The sequence below is a fragment of the Eubalaena glacialis genome, chromosome 17 (assembly GCF_028564815.1).
Source record: "Eubalaena glacialis isolate mEubGla1 chromosome 17, mEubGla1.1.hap2.+ XY, whole genome shotgun sequence".
Taxonomy (NCBI): domain Eukaryota; kingdom Metazoa; phylum Chordata; class Mammalia; order Artiodactyla; family Balaenidae; genus Eubalaena; species Eubalaena glacialis.
Genome location: NC_083732.1, coordinates 70,342,245 through 70,363,323, shown reverse-complemented (window position 1 = coordinate 70,363,323; position 21,079 = coordinate 70,342,245). Strand labels below are relative to the sequence as shown.

The following is a 21,079-nucleotide window of genomic DNA, read 5'->3' as shown; positions in this document are numbered from 1 at the left end:
TACCATGCAAATTTCCCTCTAGATTGATTTTCATCTGATCCACAAATTGCATCCTAGTCAAAGCCTTATATAGTTTTATTTCTAGGAATTTAAAAACCAGTGTTTAAAAACTACATTGATTAAATATTATACATATTTCTGAGAACTCCTGCAAAATGTTATTTATAGTTTATTAAATATGAACAAAATATAGAAAATATTAAAAAATACCAGTTGCAGGGAACTATATTCAATATTGTGTAATAACCTATATGGGAAAAGAATCTGAAAAAGAACATATATACATATGTATATATGTGTGTATACATATGTATATATGTATACACACATATATATAAATGAATCACTTTGCTGTACACCTGAAACTAACACAACAGTGTAAATCAACTATACTTCAATAAAAAATAAATAAATTTTTAAAAAGATAGAGCAAAAAAAAAATTGCTTTTTTAAGCATAAAACATGAAAATGTTAAAAAGTGATTTTGGTCTATTTTGAAAGTATAATACCTATTAAATGTCAATCCATATCTTAAATACATATATAAACAAAAATATATTTATTATAACATACATGTCAGAACAAACATGATATATGTCATTTAAAATTTTGTCTATGGACAAATCCTGATTTTTTAAAATATAATTAAATTAAGGCCATTTGTTGAAAGTAATTTGAAATTTATTTTTATAATTGTGAATATTAAAGAGTTTCAAAAGTGAACATAATATAATCTCTAGTAATATATTTGTGTGGAATGACTTAAGGTCTACCTCAATATTTTCTTTATCATATATTATACAAAATAATGAAATAAAAAAATTGTTAAGGTGTTTGTGAGATTATGTATTGCTGTGAAAGGAGTTTAATAGTAAGAAAATATTAGTAAGCCCTGCCCTCTGCTTTGCTGATGTCCAAGTTCAGTCTGGGGTTCCCAGGCTCAGAACCCCATAATAGCTACTTCTTTCTGACCATTAACCACTCTTTGGAGCCTCCTGCAAGCTTCTGTGAGCCACCTGTAATATAAACATTTCCCAAATCCATGCATGGATCATCTTTATCTATCTCCACAAAAGCCTCCAGGACCCTCCAGGAATCAATTCTAGAAATGCACTTTTCTGTCGTTTCCTCTATTTCTCATGAATACCCATGTCACAGACTCTTGACAATAGAATATAAATGGGCTTCACTACTACTACAAAAACAAAAACAAAAAATCTACAAATCATTGGAAAACTGGAACAGATACAGTAAAATTAATGGGAAACAGTATCAGTTTGATCCCAGTGCTAATGAAGAAGGGTTACATGAATGGGGATGTATCCATGTTGCTTTTGGCATGTGTGATTCAGGTCTAATGGCTTTGCCTTAAAGAACAACATTTAACGCAATCAAATGATGATTAATTTCCTCAACCCCTTGTGCCAAAAGCCAGGAGTTAAATTTATTTTTTTGGAATAAAAAAATGAGTTACTGTCATAGTGATCATCATGATACCAACTTGACTCCCCAAAATGTCCTATGAGTGGTTACTGAGATCCACAAGCAAAGACTATCCAGGATCCAGGATAGTCAGCTGGAATTTGATGATATATGCTTCCACTCTCCAGGTCTTTCAAATACCCTGACCCCCAAGCATAATATCACTGCTTCAAAAAAAAGTTTAATCTTGAGAATAGGTTTTTGTTTCATATGATCATTTTGGGGGGGATCTGGTCCCTGATAAGGTAGGCTCTCCACTATGCTGCAATTCTCTATTCTTGTTAATGGATGACACAGCAAAATTGACATTTTGGTGTCTAAAGATAGAAGACAAGTTGAGCATCCTTTGAAACTTTAAAAAATCAGGCTAAAAAGCAAGTCACCAAGTTAATGCGATTAGGGAGGGAATACAGTATAGTGGTCCATGTGGTGTATAAATACATGAACTTGAAGGGAAACACTACATCCAACCTCGGGTGTCACGTCAACTCAGAAACAGCTGGACAGAGAGACAGAACTCTTGAGCATCTGCAGAACTAACGGAGGTTCTCATGGGGTTCTGAGTTACTCAAAACCACCCCAAAGTCTCTGACTTTGGTCTGTCCTACGATTAACCAAAAGCCTACAATTTAATTTGGAAAGTGGATGACTGACTCAAAAGCAGATTTGAATTCAGTCTCTCTTGAGAGGACTTGATTCTTCCGGTAATCTTTCTTTTTTTCCTTATTGGCAATTAAAAAATGTCAAAATATTTACACGGGTAGAGGACAGCTGTTGCTTTTGCCTGTCTTGCATCTAATCTTTCTTTCTTTGAATCCATTCCTCCCCACTCTTAGTCTTTTTGATTTGGAAAGGACTGAATAAGAACGTCCACCTCCCCCTCCAGACACAGGGCTGGAAAGTAACCAGGTTTCACCCGTCTTTTATTTCATGCCCTTGAACTCAGTGACAGATTTAGGAGCATGTGACCCCAAACCAGGCCAATACAACTCAGTTCCTGGACTTTTGTAGGAATAATTGAGAAAGAGGAGCTCTCTGTTCACTAAAACTATTAAGCTGGAAGCTAGGAGTATGTAATTTGGATTAGACTGGGGCCAACTCACAATCTGGCTGAGAATGAAGGCAGGGCAGAGCAGAGCAGAGCAGAAGGGTGGAGCAAGGCTTCATCACGATGAAATTGTTTGAACACCTAGATTGAGACGTGCCTAAAGCCAGATACTGTTGAACTTCTCAGTATGTTAGCCAAGAAATTGACCCTTTCGCTTAAGTCCCTTTTATTCGTGTTTCTACCATTCCCAAACAAAACAAGCAAACCTGAATGATACAGCCTTGCTGCTTTATTCACAAAACCTTGGAAATTTATAGGTATTACCTCAGGTGAAAGCCTCAAAAGAAGTCATTTAGGAGAAACTGAAGCCCAGAGAAGAAAATTGACCAGCAGCTGTGGTCAGAGCAGACGCAAACCCACTGACTTCATCTCAGGATAAAAGTGCACTGACCAGACCATGGGAAATACACACACACACACACACTAAGAAAACTACCTGTCAAACAGTAGGAGTTTGGCAGAGACATTCATAAATAAGCCAGCCTGGGATGAGGCTTTTCTCCATCACATGGAGGAATTGGGTCCCATTTCTCTCTAGTTTCTCCTCTGATTGAGGGGGAAGGGCTAAAATTTCTGCAGAGGCAGCATATGTAGCCAGTGGGAGATATTACAGAGTTAAAACAGCGGGAGCCCTGGGACTCGTGTGCCCATGGAAGAAGGGGCATCTGATCACAAGTCCTTCGAAGGCAGTGATCAGGATAATGATCACATTTCTCTGTGAGATAAAGAAACTCAACCTAATTCTTCCCCACTCCAATGTGGAAAGACTATTCCCTGACCTAAATTGTGAACGTTAAAATATCTAAACATACTCCCTACTGCTCTCCCCACATTAACTCCCCACCCCAAACATCAATTAGAATCTGTTGCTGTCTAGTTGGTTAATAACATTCAGTTGGACACCTGAGTGAATAAGATGTAGGTTAACTGGGCTTATAAACCTCTCAGCTATAAGTGTTGATGAAAAATAAATTGAGCAACACTTTTGTTCATTCCTGTTGAACTGAGACGGTTGAGGCTCAGTCAAAGAGGTTTTCGGCAGCCTGAAAACAATCCTGGGAGAGTACAAATTAACTCAACTGGAGGAAGGAAACAGGGACTTGCATTTTTTGCTAGTAAAAATCTTGGCTTCAGAAAGAGCGTACTGAGATTTTAAATTACCAGATCAATGTTATCAGACCCATCAATCACATCCTCTGATAAGAATCCCAGTGCCATTTTGCAAATATGCTAAAGTAAAAGCATTAAAAAAAACAAAAAAACAAAAAAACTGATGGATTTCACTAATCCCATGATAGACAGTTTTGATATCTTTATGTCAATCTATATAATTATAATTTTTAATGCAAGCCAGTGAATATCTACAGGAACCTATGTCTCAGTGCCAACTTCTTAAATGATATAAAAGATAAAAATATTCTGGAGTAGTTTGGAAGTGTGATTTTTATAGTTCCTATTTTGTTAAAGCTTAACAAATACCACCAAGTGTGATAAATGTCAACCCTTCTATATTAAAGTGTGACTTAGCTAGTCTTAAAAAGATAAATGAAACATAACTCAAGATTTATAGTTGTTTCTCAAACAGTTGCATATCTTTCGTCTAATTCTGCTTAAGCATCCCATAAATCACATAAAACCACCACAGAACCCATGTGATTTGTCCTGACTTTCCCTTATTCAATGTTTATTCCAGATTAAAGCCACTCCCATAAGCTTAGCCAGTGTCTGGCTAAAGGGACCCTTACGGGATCACATGCAGGGAATCAAGGAATTAATGGCCTAAGCACGCCTGCGGAGACAATGCCTTGGTTGGTGTTGGCAGGAATCTCTTCTCGTGTTCCTCATCTCCTATTCTCGTATTTTCAGCACATTTCCAAACACTCTCAGCACTCTACTAAACTGTGCTTTCCACTTTCTGGATTGGATCAAAAGTGGGATTTCTGCACGTTGAATGTAGTTACAGCCAGGGATGTGGGCTACGAACTGCACTCAGTCCTATCCAGACCCGAAAAATTAGCTCCTTCTGCTTTTTCAAATGGGGAAACCATGATCATTTACCCAGAAGGAAAAAAATTTAACGGTCTTATTAGCAAGTTTGAAAGATTAAAAAAAATCATCTGGGATTCTCTAGTGTCTATGTCCTCCCCCAAAATAACAAGACGCATCTCTTCTACTGATAATACAAATCTGATTATAGTAATTTTCATTATTGGATCTCATCTTCTGAATATTACTCATGCTGATAATGTGAAAAGAGGATTAATGGTCCCTAGAAACTCATTTTTGGGGAATCAGTCTTTTGCCATTGTTCTTGATACTTTTAGTGAAAATAAGCAGACATTTTTAGTGTTTCAACTTTGAAGCCAAGTCCCAAATTGTAGATGTACTTGAGAGCTGTGATGCTGAAGAACCTGTCCATGATAGCATAGATACATCATATCATCTCCTGAATGAGAGTTTGCTGCTCATCAATTACCCCCAAAAGTAAAAAAAAAAAAAAAAAAATCACTGAGAAAAACATTAAAGTCAAACCTAGATCCCCATGGAGTAAAGACCAACATAACAGCACCATATAATTTTTTTTTTAAACATCTTTATTGGAGTATAATTGCTTTACAAAGCACCATATAATTTTAACATATGTTATCAGTCCTGCCTATTCAGCTCCTATCACCAATAGCAGCTTACATTTCCTGGGTGCTTAATATGTGCAAAGCACTGCTGCAAATGTTTTACACGGATTCTCTCAGCTTAATCCTAGCAGAATGCCACAAGATCAGCACTATGGTTCTACCCATTAACTACAGATGGGAAAATGGAGGTTTGGAGAGGTTAAAAAATTGGCTTAACCAGCCATCCTGATTCCAAACCCTGCATGATCCATAACATAATATTGCCTCCTCAAGAAGAATGCTTTTGTCTAATGTTCCTTGTGTATTGTCCACAGTGATTGGCACAGAGTACATGAGTGCTTGACAAAAACATATGTGATGCATTGCACTTACCCTGGCGGGATTCTATAACTATCCTGTAGGCAGTGGCATGACGTTGCACCTGCCAGCGAGCACATAAGCTGGTCGTTTGGATCTGGTCTGCCTGAAGATTGGTCACACCCAAAAACACTATAGTGAAATAGAAACATAACTATGTCACATTGCAGACAATGCCACAAATGTCCCCAAGTCTGAATTAACATGGTAAAATTCGAATTCAAAGTTCCATAGCCAGTGGTGGGAAATTCGTCAAGTCACAATAAATTAGTGCACAAAAGATTAACTATTTTATGACTTAAAAAAGCAGTTGCAAAACATGATGTATGATAGGGTCTGTCTGCTATTTGTAAACACAAAAGAAAATATATATTCTGGAAAAGACCAGAAGCAAGGGTAGTAAACTTATGGGTGATTTTAAATCTTTCCTCTTTATTTATGTGTGCTTTTAAAATATTCCACAATTAATATATAATACTTTTATAATAAAAAAAGTTTAATACAATATGCACCTATCAACCACTGAAAGATAGTCATGGTTTAAATGAAAGGGAAGAGCAAAGCAGACCAAGTGGAAGTCTTATTCAGACAGGAGCAGTTCACACGGACTGGCCTTCAAAACATGATTGGAAAAAAAAAAAAAAAAAACATGATTGAATGAGAATGGATACATTTTTGAAAATTTAAAAAGGAAAGATTTTACACAGATAAAAAATAATCAAAAGAAATACATAGATTCTTATACTCTTAGAGTAAACACTGTGATATTCAAAAATGATTCACAGGGAGTTTATTTGGGGAATCAGTAAAAATATTGTTTCTCCAATACAATAGAGGACTAAACATTCAGTGTTTATCACTTAGATCCAAGCAGAAAAAGCAGAAAATTAATAATGTTTACTTTCTCTAATGACCTCTGACTTCATCCACATCATTTCCTCATACTTCCCCTCTCTTTTAGCTACTTCATAAAGTTTAAAAATAGCTTATAATTACTTTTCAAGACAGTAGAGATAATCTGGACTAATCACAGTTTGCATCTTGACATTATTCCTTGCTGTTAGATCAGCAAGGGAAAACCTTCTTCCCTAAGGCCAATTAAACAACCCTCTCCCCCCAACAAAAAAGGAAATCAATAACGATTTATATAACCACACTAAATTTAAAAAACACCTTGAATTAATTTATTTGCCATTGTACGGGGTTTTATCTTGCTTGGGAGAAAGAGAGAAAACAAATAATAAGCCAATCTAATTTTTACTTTAAGGGTAGACTATAAAACAGTTCAATACCCTCAGTCTTTTAAAATATATTTGGAATAATCACCACATTTATTAAAGGGGAGAAGAGGGATGAAACAGAAGAAAGAGGGGAGCAGAGAAAGGAGGATAAAAAGAGACAAGAAAGAGTAAGGAGAAGAAAGACCAATAGAAAATCATGGACATAAAACATGGCACAAACAGAAAGGGTAATCTGGAGAGGAAAATGAAGATAAACTAGAGGAGAGAGGTAAGAAAGGGTAGGGAAATGCACAGGGGACTCCAAGCTGTTCCCAAGGAGGGACTGAGGGGTTGCTATAATGGCACAACACAGGGAAATTACTTGCAGTTTACAGTAGTACCTGAAACAGTATCATTTCAACAGCCAAGTACGAGATCAGAACCACAGGCCAAAGCCTTCCTAGATCTGTTGAAGACAGAGACTATTTCTTCTGAGATTGAATTGATTCCATATCTAGCCTTTAAAATCTAAAGATATTCCATAAAAGAGAATTCAGGAAGCTTTCTCTAATGAAAGGATAGGCCTTATATAAAACATAGTTGCCAGATATAGGTGGCTTGGGGTTTGGTCTAATATATGCCTCATCCTTACAAAATTCCTTTTATTGGATTAATTTTTTGATTAGCAGTCAGAGTGAGATATGGCCCAAATGCATAAAGCACAATTATTACAATAATAATAGTGGCTATTCATTGAGTGCTTGCCATATGGTAGACACTTTTTATACATTACCTCTTTAATCCTGCCGAGCAGCCTGTAAACAGTTATGATTATCTTCATCTCGGAGTTGAGAAAATTTAGGCTCAGAGAAGTTAAATAATTTGCTCAAGGCTTTAGCTAATAAGTAGAAGATTTAAGGTTTATACTTCTGATTATACCATGATGATCATTCTCGAGTGTGGGGCATGTACTGTTGATAGCACTCAGGATAATTTCAGTGATCACACAGCCAAACCATTTTTATTTTGGTCATTTATGTATTATCTTTAACGTGTATTGAAAATACTGGTTTTCTGTTTAGAGTAATTTGTGGGTTTTAAAAGCATTTAAGTAAAAAAAAAAAAACCAGAAACTGTAGTCCATTTAAAGATATATTAAACAGATGGTGTGGAAGCATAAGAAACATCAGGAATAGGAAACATATGTGCTGGAGTTGGAAAACACTGTATTATGTATGCCATGGGTGTCTGCGAGTGGTGCCTGCCAAGGAGAAGTCCCAGATGGTGAGCAGACAGCATGTAAACCCTTAAAAGATAGAGAAGGAAGTCTTTTGAGTGATCCAAGTATCTTTTATGGATGGGGTGTGTATGTGCGTGTGTGTGTGTGTGTGTGTGTGCGAGAGAGAGTGAGAGAGAGACAGAGAGAGAGAGAGAGAGAGACAGAGAGACAGAGAGAGACAGAGAGACAGAGAGAGAGGAGGGGCAAAGGCTTTGAGAAAAGGCAAATTTCTCCCTGGCTCAACTTTGATGGGTTTTGGCCGCATCAGGCTATACAGGTTGGTTGGAAAATTTCATCTAATTTGAAAAATACCAACAAAGGCTTTCCAGAAGGAAATCCCATCCACCACCATCAAATATATTGGAACGCCAGGTTCTGACATTCCGCCTGCCAACTAGGACTCTGAACCATAGCCCTGAGTAAGGAGCACACCTTTCTTTCCATGAAACACCATCCAGAAAGGGCAAGGCTGAGGAAAAGAAAAACCAACTGCCAAGTTGAAGCAGGGGCTGAGTTACAGGGAAAACAAAGCAGCAAAACCACATAGAGGGGCTGCAGTGACAGGACATCAGTCTTACGTGTTTTCACCACGCCTGTTAGAGCGTCGCTGAAACCTGAGGCCTGGGAAGCAAATATTTTCACGTTGTAGTCCGTTCCACTGAGGAGGTTTGTGATAAGGATGGTGTTAATGTTGGCCCCTACGAACGTCTCCAGCGTTGGGCCAGCAACTAACAAGAAAGAGTGCATTTCAGTTATAACAGAATGTGGAAAAATGGACACACTCCTGAAGTAACAGTACTTATTCCACTGTGTTTCAGATTGCCCAAAAGGCAAACAGCAGAGCAGGGGTTTGGCCCCATTTAGCTCCAAGACTTACATACCTGACTCCCAGCCTAAGGCTCTTTTTAGGCAACTAGTTCTTCCCCCAGTACTTGAAGAAGCTGGTCCACCCCACAATCCACCACTCACCCTACTGTGAGGCCTTCACAGTGGAGCTCCTATGTTGTCATAGGCTTTGGGGCATGTGCTAAACAGAAGTCATTTTCAGTTACCCCACCTCAGACACCCAGCTTTGTCCCCAGACAGCATGCAAGTGGCCTTAGCAGCAAATTTTATCATGGACACTATGCCATACCTTGCCACTTGGGGGACCAGCATATATGTTACCATTATGGGCTTTATCCACTCCTCTTATGCTTTTTAAGACCAGACAGATGACAATTTTACTCCAAGGCCCTTGACTATCTGGCTTCTTTGGGCTTCTACATTTTCATCTCTGTTTCAACCCAGCGGAATCTCTGATCATTAAAAACACTCCATGCTATGTCGTATACAAGTGTATTTACCTCCTGCCTCTTCCCCTATGTGCTCATTCTTTGAGCACTTTGACTTAGTAAGTTCCTAAAATACTCATCACTTTACTCCAGAGCCCCCTCCTTCCAACAATATATTTATATTTTTCTGTATGTATGTGTTATCTCAGTAGAGATTTTCCCACACCCCCAACTCTCAGTGCAAATGACATCATACAGTTCTTGCACTTGACCTAGAACCGGATTTTTCAAGCTCAGCACTATTGACATTTTAGGCTAGATAACTTTTTATTCTGGAGCAATGGGGGAGCAAGTTGCCTACAGTGACTTATAAGATGCTTAACTGTCCCTGCTAGAGGCCAATAGCAACCCCCTACCCCCCAAGTTGTGACAGAATGTAGACAACCAAAATATCTCTGTTGGGCAGCAAAATTGTACCAGTTAAGAACCACTGGCCTAAAACAAAGCTATTTTCCCTCAGAAAATCTGGTAAGTATTTATAGAATGGTCCAAAGAATAAATTCAGCAGGGCCGTTTTGCAAATGAACACATGCCTCAGGCCTAAAGAAAAGAAACAAAAAAGTGGGTGATGGATCCCAAGGCATCAGTCTTGAGCAGGCTAGTGCATCCATGGTATATTCTTGCTCTTTCATTTTTATGGTTCATAGATATGTTTGTCTGGAGAAATTGGAGGTGGAGTATTTTAACTGTATGGACCTAGATAATGGGACACAATAGAAAAGTCTGGAAAGTGTTTTAGAGGCAAGAGCTACATCTCAGATGCCAGATTGAGACTCACAGAGCTTTTGAGGGCAGAAAGAGCTTTTTAATGACCCAGAGGATAATTTTTAAATTTTCCTGCCAAATCAAGAAAAATAATAGGAGAACCGTTTCCTGCTGAACATTTGGAGTACTGAAGGCCCAGGTCCAGAAAACTGAGAAGACTCTTATAATATCTATTTTTAGTCTCCTGTTTAAACTTCATGAAAGTGCTCAGTGTCAGGAGATGATACTGTAACAGGTGAAGTTGCACATGTTCTCCACGGGCAGATGGACCAAGGGTACAATCTCCCCCATCTGGGTCATTCTCCTGTCTTCAGGATATAATGATGTGGGAAGTAAGGACAGAGGTGATCAAGGTGGCTGAGAGGTTTATGAAAAAGCCTTTTACTACCACAATCTTAGGGCTCTGATGAATTTTATACCTTAACGTAGTTTCCAAAATAAGGAGACTGAGAAGTTGGTAAATGGACTTTTTCCAACTAATTCAAGAAGAGGTAGAAGAGGAATTAGAGATTACAGATTCCAAATACTCATCAAGCCTTAGAAGCTTCCTACTGCTATGGAGTCAAGGTCTCCTTAGGCAGCTCCTTGTCTGGGGTGTGTCTAGGTCAGGTGTAAACTAAGTATATATTCTGCTCGTTAAGGTATCAGTTATTTTTAGGTAAGGTCATAAGTTCAAAGCATTTTTTTTCCAAAAAAGGTAAGAGACTCTTCCCATTTCTTAAAGCCAAAGATGAAACCAAAGATAGAAAGTAAAAACAAAAATAACCTATCTTGAAAGACAATATTTTTTAAAAAGCATGACTTACCACTGACAGGTTTGTAGACAATCCTATAGCCCTTTACAGGGGAAGACGGGGGATCCCATGTAATGCGCAATCTGTTATACCATTCTTCTGAAACCTGTAAGTTTTGGGGACCAGAGGGTGGCACTGGGCAGGAAGGAAAATGAAAAAAGGGGGTTTAGTGTGGTTTCCATCTTTACAACTTACACTGTGGTTAACAAAATCTAAGATATCTTCCCACAATGTTAAAAATACTTACAAGGGAAATGTACTAAAACACATGGTAAGAAGCCTTTGAGAATCCATGGTTGTGTTAAATATTAAATAATGGAAAATAATTGTTCTTGTGGTAAAACACTTTTTTCTGAAGATCAGCGGTTCATTCAATGAAATTTGGGTTCCTTCTTCTTCAGTTACTTTTAAGTAAAACTGAATTGAGTAGTGTTTATTAAAAAATTTCTGTCGACACACCACTCTGTTTCACAGTCAAAGGATGTTTGTACAGCTGTATCAAGGATGATTAGATAATAGTAATGATGGTAATTCTCAGAGGTAAGATTCTGATGATTTTTTTTGCTTTCATCTTCACATTACCTACATTTTTTTAAACTTTATATCATCATCCATCAATTTTTTATCAAAACATTAAAGCCATTTATATGAAGGACCTTTGTAAAATATTGTGAATATTGATGGATATTATCATTATCATTATCACTTTGTTGTTGACAGAATTTAGTTGTGTTGACCACTGCTTAAAAAAAGTGGACCATCCAAACTTATTTCAAAGAACACACTTTGAAATAATTTTACTGTAAAGATACTGTTAAATGTGATAGTATTTCCGTAATGAAGTTTAAGTCATATTTCTATAGTAATAGTCTTTAGATAGTTTTTATTTGTGTGATGTATCATGGAACTCTCTTACAAATTATGCTATTTTAAACTTTTTAAATTTTTATACAATTTTTAAAGGTTACTTTTCATTTACAGTTATTACAAAATAGTGGCTGTATTCCCCGTGTTCTACAAGACATCCTTAAGCCTATCTTACACCCAATAGTTTGTACCTCCCACCCCCTCACCCCTACATTTCCCCCCCTGCACCACTGGTAACCACTAGTTTGTTCTCTATACCTGTGAGACTGCTTCTTTTATGTTATATTCACTACTTTGTTGTATTTGTTAGAACCCACATATACAAATTATGCTAATTTTTAACACGTGAAAGTTAAAAGTAGATCTTCGAGTCCAGGTCATCAGCCATGATGGAGCCCCTTTACCTTCCCACTGCCTTCCTCCCCTCCCCCCAGCAGTGGTGGATTAAAGGTAATTTTATGGAACTTTAGAGTGTTAAATAACACAATCCAAAACCAACTCTGAAGAGCAGAATTTACTATGCTACTTTTAAACCACTCTTGCCTGCTTTTTTTTTTTTAATTTAGATTTAAAAGCACATGGTAGATTGCTTTGGGTAGTATAGTCATTTTCAAAATGTTGATTCTTCCAATCCAAGAACATGGTATATCTCTCTATCTGTTTGTATCATCTTTAATTTCTTTCATCAGTGTCTTATAGTTTTCTGTATACAGATCTTTTGTCTCCTTAGGTAGGTTTATTCCTAGGTATTTTATTCTTTTTGTTGCAGTGGTAAATGGGAGTGCTTCCTTAATTTCTCTTCCAGATTTTTCATCAATAGTGTATAGGAATGCAAGAGATTTCTGTGCATTAATTTTGTATCCTGCTACTTTACCAAATTCATTGATTAGCTCTAGTAGTTTTCTGGTAGCATTTGTACGGAAACAGAAAAGACCTTGAATAGCCAAAGCAATCTTGAGAAAGAAAAACAGAGCTGGAGGAATCAGGCTCCCAGACTTCAGACTATACTACAAAGCGACAGTAATCAAGACAATATGGTATGGGCACAAAACATAAACATAGATCAATGGAACAGGAGAGAAAGCTGAGAGATAAACTCACGCACATATGGTCACCTTATCTTTGATAAAGGAGGCAAGAATATACAATGGAGAAAAGACAGCCTCTTCAATAAGTGGTGCTGGGAAAACTGGACAGCTAAATTAATTTCTAAACAGTGAAATTAGAACACTCCCTAACACCATACACAAAAATAAACTCAAAATGGATTAAAGACCTAAATGTAAGGCCAGACACTATAAAACTCTTAGAGGAAAACATAGGCAGAACACTCTATGACGTAAATCACAGCAAGATCCTTTTTGACCCACCTCCTAGAGAAATGGAAATAAAAACAAAACTAAACAAATGGGACCTAAGGAAACTTAAAACCTTTTGCATAGCAAATGAAAACATAAACAAGATGAAAAGACAACCTTCAGAATGGGAGAAAATATTTGCAAATGAAGCAACTGACAATGGATTAATCTCCAAAATTTACAAGCAGCTCATGCAGCTCAATATCAAAAAAAACAAACAACCCAATCTAAAAATGGTCAGAAGACCTAAATAGACATTTCTCAAAGAAGATATACAGATTGCCAACAAACACATGAAAGGATGCTCAACATCACTAATCATTCGAGAAATGCAAATCAAAACTACAATGAGGTATCACCTCACACCAGTCAGAATGGCCATCATCAAAAAATCTACAAACAATAAATGCTGGAGAGGGTGTGGAGCAAAGGGAACCCTCTTGCACTGTTGGTGGGAATGTAAATTGATACAGCCACTATGGAGAACAGTATGGAGGTTCCTTAAAAAACTAAAAATAGAACTACCATACAACACAGCAATCCCACTACTGGGCATATACCCTGAGAAAACCATAATTCAAGAGGAGTCACGTACCGCAATGTTCATTGCAGCTCTATTTACAATAGCCAGGACATGGAAGCAACCTAAGTGTCCATCGGCAGATGAATGGATAAAGAAGATGTGGCACATATATACAGTGGAATATTTCTCAGCCATAAAAAGAAACGAGATTGAGTTATTTTTAGTGAGGTGGATGGACCTAGAGTCTGTCATACAGAGTGAAGTAAGTCAGAAAGAGAAAAATAAATACCGTATGCTAACACATATATATGGAATCTAAAAAAAGAAAAATGGTTCTGAAGAACCAAGGCGCAGGACAGGGATAAAGACGCAGACGTAGAGAATGGACTTGAGAACACAGGGAAGGGTAAGGGTAAGCTGGTACTAAGTGAGAGAGTGGCATGGACAGACTACCAAATGTAAAATAGATAGCTAGTGGGAAGCAGCCACATAGCACAGGGAGATCAGCTCGGTGCTTTGTGACCACCTAGAAGGGTGGGATAGGGAGGGTGGGAGGGAGGGAGACGCAAGAGGGAGGAGATATGGGGATATATGTATATGTATAACTGATTCACTTTGTTATAAAGCAGAAACTAACACACCACTGTAAAGCAATTATACTCCAATAAAGATGTTAAAAAAAAAAAAAGCACATAGTAGATGCTTCATAAATGTTAGGTGAATACTACTTCTTTTCTTCTTAAATTGCTGTTTAAGTCTGTGGTTCTCAACCATTTATTTAGCAGCAAAATACCAAAAGATGCTAGAAATGCCAATATGCTGATCAAATCAAGATGCCAACATATGGGTAAAAGCGAAATGAAGAGCTTGGTGCTCTCCCATTGCTCTTCCCTTTCCTTCTCTCCTTCTACATGACCCCTAAGGAAAAAACCGTAGCAGCTCATGTGGCTCCTAATACTCTGATCTGGACGGTATTTAGCAAACTGTGCAGGCTTGGTGTGAGTGTGGGTGGAGGCCCTCATAGCATGGGCCCGGGGAGGAGGGGGAGATGCCAATACTGTCGAAGGAGGAGCTAATACCCATCCGCTCAGCTGAGCAGAGTCAGGGCTTTGGGTTTTGCAGCTACAGAATTTTAATAACATTTATACTTAATTTAAAAAATCCATACTTAGGTGCCCAGGTAGAGAATTCAGCCCTTGATACCATTCTGCACCTAATCACACATAACGGCTTAGTAATTGTGGTAGATTGAAGATCAGCACAGGTTTTTTGACCTTCCTCCCATTGAGAGGTGGAAGGTATGATGCTCTCTTTGAATTGGGTTCTATGACCACCTTGACCAACAGACGACAGCAGAAATGACATTGTACTAGTTCCAAGCATAGCCCTTAACTGTCCTGACAGTTTCCACTTTCCACCTCTTGGAACTCTTGCTCTTATCGTCCTGAGTCATCATGTAAAAACCATGACTATCCTGCTGGAAAGACCACATGGAAACATGCTAAAATGACATGAAGGGGCCCAGCCTCTGGGCATCTCCACCAAGATGCCGAGCATGTGGGTAAAGTTGTTTTGGACCCTCCAGACCAACCCAGCCACCAGGTAACTGTGGTCAATACTTCATGAAACAGAAGGATTTTCCAGCAAGGCTTGCCTAATTTCCTGACCCACAAAATCAAGCAATACAATAAAATGGTTGCTGTTTTAAGCCACCAGGTTCTGGGGTCATCTTCATGCAAGTACAATCACAACAGTAATGAAGACAACTTAGACTCTGTGGTGCTTTGACCAGGTGTTTTCATGCATGCTTCTCACTTGATCATCATGGCCAAGACATCTACAACCCACATTCTGTGCTGCCTTCTCTGTGCCACACAGCACTGTGGGAGCTTGGTATGCAGAGATGACAGTACAGGCGAGGTCCTGGCCACTCATGATGCTGCTCTCCAGGGATGGGAGACAGATAGTGAACAAATACATGAGTAAACAAGAAAATATCAGAGAGCAAATAGGGCCATGACATGACCAAAAACAAAAAACAAAACAAAAACGAAAACAACCCAGGATGATATCAGAAAGGGTGGGAGCTACTTTGCATGGGTGGTCAGAAAAGCCTGAGCAGGTGACATTGAGCTGAGACCAAAATGACAAGAAAAAGCCAGAAAAGCAAACATCTAGGAAAGGATATTTCCTATGGAAGGAATGGCTGGAGCATAGGTTCTAAGGCAGAAACAAGCTTAAAAAGTCCAGTGAGGGCTTCCCTGGTGGCGCAGTGGTTGAGAATCTGCCTGCCAATGCAGGGGACACGGGTTCGAGCCCTGGTCTGGGAAGACCCCCCATGCCGCGGAGCAACTAAGCCGGTGCGCCACAACTACTGAGCCTGCGCGTCTGGAGCCTGTGCTCTGCAACAAGAGAGGCCGCGATAGTGAGAGGCCCGCGCACCGCGATGAAGAGTGGCCCCCGCTCGCCGCAACTAGAGAAAGCCCTCGCACAGAAACGAAGACCCAACACAGCCAGAAATAAATTAAAAAAAAAAAAAAAAAAAAGTCCAGTGAAGAGGAGGAAAGGAGGTATGGCTGAGGGAATTGTCAGGAGAGGGGATCAAAGAGCAGGGTCTAGGTCACCCGGGGCCTTGTAGGGCCGTGGGAAGGACATTAGATTTTATCCCGCGTACAATGGGAAGCTGTTGGGTGGCTTGAAATGGAGGTGTGACATGAGATCATTTATATTTTTAAAAGCTTCTCAGGCTGCTGCGAGGAGAATAAAGGATCCAAGAATGGAAGCAGGAAGACTCATTGGAGTGGGAGAGTGTGGCTTGGATTGGGGTGGAGCAGTTAGATGAAGAGAAAGTGGACAGGCACGTAGAATGTATCTTAGAGACTCAGCAGGACTTGGGATGAATTAGATGCTGGAGGAGTAAGATGTAGTTGTTTTTTAAGTCTTAGGTTTCAGAGACAAGAAAACGGAAGCCCTGAGCAGTGAAACAACTTGCTCAAAGTCACGCAGCTTGAATGTGTGAAGACAGAATTCAAACGGATTTTCTCTCTCCGAACCATTTTTGCTCTTTTCACCCCGCTGCACTGCGGCTACCCGGGCGGGTTGCATTACACAGGACAAGCATTTTCACCTAATTAGTCAGCTAGTGACCACAGGGGGAAAGCTTCACTCACAGGTTTTTCCAGGGGCAGAGACACTGACCCCTTCTCCATCATCGTAAATGGGAGTCACTGTGACTTTGTATTCCGTATGGGAAAGCAGATTCTTCACAAGGAGATTGTTCTGGCTTCCAGGCACCATAACCTGAAGAGAAAAGCAAAGGACGTGGTCTTAGTAAGACTTGCATTCCTGCTGCTCTACTAACGCGGTGGGACTGTAGGCACGTTGAAATAATTAGAAGCAAGGAGATGTGCTTGGAGGGTGATGATAAGAAAGAAGGGCATCCATGCAAAAGCATTTCTCTCTGAAATTCCCCTCAGAACACCCCTTAGTTTCTAATCACTAATACGGAAGGCTTAAATTTGAAGCTCTTAAGCCCTAAGGGGTAGTCTTCTCTCAACATCTTTTCAGTATTTGTAAAGCAGCCAGAAGAGAGAATAGTCTTCCTTTTGGAAAGCAGGTGTTTATGGCTTAGGAGTGTTCATTCTATAATCTAGCCTGCATATCACATTTGATTCTACTTAAAATCATTTTGAAAATTCAGCCTTCCATTCTTTCCCTTTCAGAGATCATCTGATCGCAGTATTTTAGAAAAGGTTGGATGCTAGCCAAGAACAACATCACCACACATTCAATCCAAGATTTCCGAGTTGAAAGATATTTACCAATGACACTAAAAAATGTCGCAGCTTTTTTATTTCTGAAAGGAGATGTCTTCCTCAATCTGAAATCACCATTCCTCTGACTCTAAAGGCTGCAAAAAATAAAATGCAGCGATGGGGTGGACACCACTCAAGCATCAGTGTAATGTTCCATGTGGCTCAGCAGTGCAAATCCTGGCATCTCTAGAAGAATATGTGGACCAGAAAAGCCACATGTTCTCAATACTAAAACCACAAAACTTTCTGCCTAGGCTTCAGCAGTTAGATGCTGGCACATCTCTGGGCCATTTAAAAGACTTAATCATGGCTGGAAAAAATGTTAGGTTGTAAGAACTGACCCAAATGCATTTAAGGGAGTCACAAGACCGGGACAGCTGGAGATGCTTTTGGATTCAAGAGCTGGGTAAAATGCCAGTAGGCAAAGGGCATGCTGTCTACTTCTGGATGAGGGAAGGAACCTATAAATCATGGAATAAGCCCTCGAAAGCCTCGAGTTGAACTCAGAAGCAGCTGTTGCTAAGATATTGCTAAGCTCTAAAAGCAGGGTTTTTTTTTTTTTTAATATGAAAAAGGAAGTCTGAATTAAGTGATTTATATTAGATTCATATGATTTGGCTCCTCATGTGAAATGACACTGAAATACACAGGATGGTACTGATGTAGACCTGGGAGGGAGATTTTATAAAAGGAGCTCTGTTTTATTCTAAAATGAGTTAGATAACCCTGGCATTAAGAACTTGTAAAGAAAGAACTGTGGTTGCCCTGTCTTGTCTTAGCCTATCCATGCAGCTTCCTTTAGGGCATTTCTTTTCAATATAACCCTCTGGAGCCCAGAGCCTGGGCATTTGTTCCAAGCTGTCTGCCTAGCAAACCACCCACGATGATGTTCCTTAAATAAGGTCATCCCTCAAACTGAGAAGCACACGGCCTTGGAACCAATCAAATTTAGCTTGTAGGGTACTGAAAAGCAATGGGACCATTCTGGAGGGCTCATTTTTAGTTTGCCAGGTAGTAGTTGCTGTGGTTTATAATAATAGCCCTCATTTAGCTAGCTGTTATTATCTGCCAAGTACTACTCTAAGTATTCTAATGTAATAATTCAGTTACTCTTCACCACAACCTTTTGAGGTAAGAAGTATGATTACACTCATTTTACAGATGGGGAAACTGAGACCCACATAGCTATTGGGTTAAAAAAAAAAAGCCATATTGAAATCCTGAATATCTGGCCTGAGCCTTTTTTAAATCACTGCCCTCTACTCCACCTGACTGCTCTACACAAACCTCTTTATCCTAATGATACTCATTCCCAAGAAAAAAATGTAAACCTCCTGTTGGGCATGCAAAATTCCTTCTACTTGACCTCTGCTTGTTTGCACAAAGCAAGGTAAAGATAGGTGCCCACTCAGAAGATCTAAATATACACTTCTCCAAAAAAAGACATACAGATGGCAGAATAGCACATAAAAAGATGCTCAACATCACTAATTATCAGAGAAATGCAAATCAAAAGTACTATAAGGTATCACCTCACACCTGTCAGAATGGCCATCATCAAGAAGTCTACAAATAATAAGTGCTGGAGAGTGTGCGGAGAAAAGGGAACCCTCCCAAAGTGTTATTGGGAATGTAAATTGGTTCAACCACTATGGAGAACAGTATGCAGGTTCCTTAAAAAACTAAAAATAGAGCTACCATATGATCCAGCAATCCCACTCCTTGGCATATATCCAGATAAAACCATAATTCAAAAAGATACATGCACTCCAATGTTCATTACAGCACTATTTACAATAGCAAGGACATGGAAGCAACCTAAATGTCCATCGACAGAAGAATGGATAAAGAGGATGTGGTACACATATATAATGGAATATTACTCAGCCATGAACGAAATAATGCCATTTGCAGCAACATGGATGGACCTAGAGAGATTATCATACTAAGTGAAGTTAAGTCAGACAGAGAAAGACAAATATTATATGACATAACTCACATGTGGAATCTAATTTTTAAAAATGATATAAATGAACCTATTTACAAAATAGAAAGACTCACAGATTTCTAAAACAAACTTATGGTTACCAAAGGGGAAACATGGCAGGGGGGAAGGGATAAATTAGGAGCTTGAGATTAACATACACACACTGCTATATATAAAATAGATAACCAACAAGGACTTACTGTATAGCACAGGGAACTCTACTTAATATTCTGTAATAACCTATATGTGAAAAGAATCTAAAAAAGAATGAATATATGTATATGTATAACTGAATCACTTTGCTGTACACCTGAAACTAACACAACAGTGTATATCAACTATACTCGAATAAAATTAAAAAAAAAAAAAGATGGGTGTCCACTAAAAACAGATGCTACAGGTCATAGCAGATGGTGGTTTTGTTGAGAAAACAATTCTATAAAAGATGCTCATGGGTAAATGAGGTGCAAATCTAACCAGTGAACTTCATGTTTTTAATTTTTTCAGAAATGCAACTTCATGTCTGGCTCCATTATTGCCCAGAGCTCTTCAGAGCAGCCTGGATCCCATCCAGCAAGCTGTTTCCACAGTAGAAAGAGGATTCCCCACATCTCAGTTTGTTTCTGTCTTAGAAAGTTCTGTTTCTAGACAGTGATTTTCATGCCTTCTATGGTGAAAGACTAGGTAGGGCTAGTGCTGTTATGTTTTAATCCCAGTCCCTGATGACCAATATTTTTATAAAATACAATAAAACAAAATCGCCAGAAAATACAGTCATATTCTTGGATGTTCCAGCAATGTCAGATTGCTGTAAACGTTTCTAAGCTTAATCTTAATACCTGAACTTATCTTGTCAGAGACTGAGCCACATTCTGAGTTTCCCTACTCTAGAACATTTCTTGCAACTCAGAATTCAGGACATGGTTTTAGATTTTTACATGTAGGTTCTAGAAAAGCCTGGAATCCTGATCGGCCTTTCACAAATAAAGACATGTGAGACCTCCCTCCTCTGACAACAAAATTAGGGCAACGTCATTGCTACGTCTCCATATTTCTGAGCAGAGTTGAAAGTCAATCCTTATGAAATATTTGACAGGGGGTTTTACTTTCTAAGAGTTCAAAAGCTTTTTATTGGGAATATTTGGTAGATTTGATTATGCTTAGAAAATACAGAAATACTTCACTTAACCTCAATGGGAAAAGTAAATTTAATTCCCCTTGCTTTATATATATTAAAGCTTGACTTTGGTTTACAATATACCTATACTATTCTCCAACTTCAATACTCTAGCTTATCATTTCCTCAGGTAAATTTAATCAGCTTTTATAGTTAAGGAAAATTTGGAAAGATGGTAAGAGGCATTTCTCTTATCCAGACACATTTCCTTTCTCACTTTTGTAATATGTTTTAGCCATCTGTCTTTCCCTGCCTGCATCATTATTTTAAGATATTCATTTGGTTGAAACTGTCTACAAAACAGAAACAGTCACGGACATTGAGAACAGACTGGTGGTTGCCAAGGGGAAGGGGTTGGGGGAGGGGTCAAGTGGGGGATT

At 38.7% G+C, this 21,079-nt stretch overlaps 1 protein-coding gene across 4 annotated transcripts in view; it reads right to left on the bottom strand.

Moving 5' to 3' along the window:
• Positions 1–21,079, bottom strand: part of COL14A1 (collagen type XIV alpha 1 chain) — a 238,104-nt gene that overhangs the window by 114,449 nt on the left and 102,576 nt on the right. For all 4 annotated transcript variants that reach the window (XM_061172169.1, XM_061172166.1, XM_061172167.1 and 1 more), the window contains exons 19-22: positions 16,891–17,020; positions 10,985–11,107; positions 8,658–8,807; positions 5,596–5,712 (exon numbers count right to left, since the gene is read on the bottom strand). In XM_061172169.1, coding sequence (XP_061028152.1) covers positions 5,596–5,712; positions 8,658–8,807; positions 10,985–11,107; positions 16,891–17,020 — 520 coding nt within the window. The remainder of the gene's footprint in view (positions 1–5,595; positions 5,713–8,657; positions 8,808–10,984; positions 11,108–16,890; positions 17,021–21,079) is intronic.